Raw genomic sequence first — 3,955 nt, 5'->3', positions numbered from 1 at the left:
ATGTTCTCTTTCCCATTAGCCTTGTTCCCCAATTGGAGTTGGTTTTGTATCTTTTTGGCTCTCTTGTAAGTCTACCATAGCTGCCACTGCCAGCCTTCCCCGCACTTTGGACGACACTGACTCGGTACCACAGTTTGTTTCGATATGTCAGATTATGGGTGAACCTGGCGAGCAACTGGACGTACACACCCATGAAGCCTGTCGACGACCCTACCATCACATCAAAGGACATGACTGTCATCATCCCAACAGTTGCTGAAAACCTGCAACAACTAAAAGAGACGGTTCAAAGCGCATACCGTCTCGAGCCATTAAGCCTCCTCCTCGTCACACCCGACTCGCGAGTAAAGCGCGTGTACCAGATGGTAGAAGAGCTGGGCAGCCCCAAGATCATTCAAGTTCTATCCGTCAGCCAGGCCAACAAGCGTCGACAGCTATGCCGAGCCATTCCCGAGGTCGAGACCAAGATCACGCTTCTACTTGACGACGATGTATGGTTACCAGAGAAGTTTACCAAATGGATTCTTGCTCCTTTCGAAGACCCATCTGTCGGAGGTGTTGGAACTAACCAGCAAATCCGCCGCTTCAACCGCTCCAGCATCTGGGAGTTCCTGGGTGCCATCTATCTGGTGAGGAGGAACTTTGACTGCACTGCCTGCAACTGGATCGACGGTGGCCTACCATGCTTATCTGGACGCGCCGTTGCCTATCGATCCGAGATCCTACAAGACCCCAATTTTACCTACGGCTTCACGCACGAGACATGGGGCAGCGATCACTTCCTCAACGCCGACGACGACAACTTCATCACGCGATGGTTGTTCTCACACAACTGGAAGATCCAAATGCAAAACCACCGCGAATGCGAAGTCGAGACGACCCTTGAGGACGATTCGAAATATCTTCGTCAATGTCTGCGATGGGTCCGCTCCAACTGGAGGAGCAATCTGACTAGCCTGACGGAGGGTTACATGTGGATGGTGAGTGCCGCTAGTTTCCAATATTTGCACAGATTTCGCGTTGTTGGACGCCCGCCAAGCCAGCCCCTCTTTTGACTTCGCCGATTCGCGCTACCTTTGCTAATCCTTGCGCAATAGAACTACCCATGGTCCCTCTACGCCGTCTTCCAAACCACGCTTACGCAATGGGCCTTCCTCCTCGATTGCGCCCTCTTCGTCTCGGTCTACCTCGCGCTGGCGGAGGCAGGATACTACGCAGCAGAGGACGACAAGCAAGCCCATGAGCAGGACTGGCAGCGCAACCTTTTCTGGGCGCTGTTCCTCGCGCATTGGGTCTTCGCGAAGACGATCAAGCTAATTCCCCATTTGTTAAGAAACCCGGGCGACGTCCGCTTCGTCCCGGTCTCGATTCTTTTCGGCTATTTCCACAACCTGATCAAGCTCTACGGCTGCATCACCGTGACAGAGGTATGTCATGAATCATTCATCGCGCTCTTTTCAACCTTGCTGACGGCTTGCTATCAGACCACATGGGGTACTCGCGAGGGTGCAGATGCCGACGACAACATCAGGATGTTGCCCATCCCGCCGATGGCGACAATTACCCCTCCCCTGACGCCTCCACCAGGCGGACGCGTGCTTCGCGAGCGAGGCGCCGGTTTTCCGATGATGAATTAGACGACGATTTTTCCCTTTCTGGCCGGCATTCCAGGCCCCGGCCGCGCGTTTTTTGGATGCATTAATGTTAGACGCATGTCAGTTTGAAGCATAGCATCTACCAGTACACGCATGGTAGAGCCGCGCTGTGTTGTTTCCTACTATTGAGCGTGGCAGCTCTCGGATACCAAAATGGGCCCGGTTGGATGCAAGGTGTTCAAGGAGTTTACGGCCATGGTCGAATTTGCAGCGTCTTTCCACGCGCCGTGTTGGTGAATACCCAACCATGTAGTCTACGCAAAAGTCACAACAAATGACAATGATGATGACCGTTATTACAGTCGCTCTGTTTGGTGCCTTCCTCCACTCTCAACGTCGCAGCTCGCTCCTGCCTTCGCCCGAGGCGCGTAGTCAGCCGCGACTGCTCTGGCTCCACGTCTCACAATTGTGCAACCGCGGCACAAAAACTCTATCCCAACATCACAGCTGTTTCCCGAGCAACACACGACCCCCTGGTCAGCCGTCTTAGGCGTCCTACCCGCGCTGCACGGCCTACAAGTAGCGCGAACCATCACCCGCATCGAGGACATCGCCTGCTTCATCGTTTACGGCAAAGATGTGGGAGTCTGGGCCGCCTCGAGACAAATAGCGGCACGTTATCTGAGACGGGCGCACTACGAAGAGGATAGGTAGGCAATACTTCCGAACGAACCACTCAAAGGCGGCAGGTGCGAAGGGCAGGTACCTAGGTACCCCTCGGTTTACGGGATAAGGGAATTGAAGAACCCACTCCCCAAGTCTCGGAACTACCTCGTATCTCCGCTTTCGGCCATGGCCCGCAGCATCGTTTAATCTGTGGCTTTGCGCAATGTCACTCTCGCAGCTGGCCTTCTCCCACGCCAAATCCGCCCTTCGTCCACTGCTGCAGAGTATTCCGTCCAGCATCGGCTGCAGCAGGCCCTGGGGGTCAGCGTTGTTCTGGCACTTTCGACTCCCCTATCGCGATCCGATGGCGCTGAAAAGTCGATGGCGTCCACAGGTCTTCCCACCAACGAAGCTGCCCACTCAAGCGGGCCTGCATGCTGCACGTCCTAGCTGAAGCTTCAAGGAAGCCATGCCGGCGCCGAACTTCTCATGCACACTTGCATCGCTGGCCCTCATCAAACATCATCGTGCGTTGCGGCAATTTTCTTCCCTACCCACGACACAAATTCTGCGTCTTGTCAACAGGGACGATGACGGATGACAGATGCATGAGCCCTGGTCTTCTAGCGAGCCAGCAAATCGCACGGAAGAGACCCTTTGTCCAAACCTTATGCTGGTCATCCCGCTCCCGCAGGCCTGTGTGTCCAGAGCCAAGCTCCCACGCGCTAGACTGGCGCTGTCTGCGGCGCGACGCCTGACCCATTTCTCCACCTCTCGTCATAGCTGCCTGTCACTGCGTACGTAGCATTCGCAGCAGATGGGCCACCAGGCATCGAACAGCACACATGTACATTGATACTCTGTAGCCAAGCTGTCGCAAGCATCTGTGCCGCATCCCCGATGCAACACGCTGCAGACAGCTTTAGGCACGGACTTGCAGTTCGACCCTCGCGTGCCGTGTCCCAGAGCATTTACCAATACCGGACGGAACATTGTCATTGGTGCCTGGCTTGTCAAAAGTACTACAACTGCACAGGTGCAGACTGGGCGAGCGCCACGCACTAGCCAAAATGGCAATGAACATCTCCAATCGAGATGACAATGACTGCTCAATATACACGCTTGCAAGATGGCACAACCTATCTGCTCCCCACGTAACACGACATGGGCCGGGATGCCTGATGATGGCAGCGCAATCAGTCTGCACTTCCGGACAATTGACATTCGCTTGATCCTGCTTGTCAGCAGCCGAAACGTTGTCCAAACAGCTGGGTCGAAGGCGAAAACTCTGCACATCTCGCTTCACGCGCGAGACACGCTGTCGGGACGCACGTTATCACACAAAAATCTTTACATCACCTCTCGTCCATCCAGTTATCTCACTTGAGGGAACTTATGCGCGAAGGTCCAAATTACTCGTACATCTTGAAGCAAGGGGCCAAGGGCTGTCATGCAATGCGTACAAATACCCACTTCATCCTCACCAGGATACGCTGCGCTAAGGCCATGCTGGCTATTACCGCGACAGCAAAGACTGTGTATTTGCGGAGTCCTTGTCGGCATCGTTAGCTTCTATAGATGCTGGCCCTCTGACGACATCAGACGTCTAGCCTAAGTTCCAAAAGGCCCAGATCTACTCCATAAGTTGTTTGAGGCTACTTATCATGCAAGTTTTGGATCTGGTCATGATCGTG

General features: G+C 54.3%; 1 protein-coding gene across 1 annotated transcript; it reads left to right on the top strand.

Moving 5' to 3' along the window:
* On the top strand, positions 1 to 1,637 carry J4E92_007653 (uncharacterized protein; the record flags this gene model as incomplete). The annotated part of the gene is made up of 3 exons (XM_051499016.1): positions 1 to 65; positions 134 to 980; positions 1,098 to 1,637. The coding sequence occupies 3 exons, from the start codon at positions 1 to 3 to the stop codon at positions 1,635 to 1,637; spliced, it is 1,452 nt and encodes a 483-aa protein (XP_051350751.1).
* Positions 1,638 to 3,955: the final 2,318 nt, after the last annotated feature.

This window comes from Alternaria infectoria (assembly GCF_024043175.1).
Source record: "Alternaria infectoria strain BMP 0036 chromosome Unknown scaffold_13, whole genome shotgun sequence".
Classification (NCBI taxonomy): Eukaryota; Fungi; Ascomycota; class Dothideomycetes; order Pleosporales; family Pleosporaceae; genus Alternaria; species Alternaria infectoria.
This window is presented reverse-complemented; position numbering and strand designations above follow the sequence as displayed.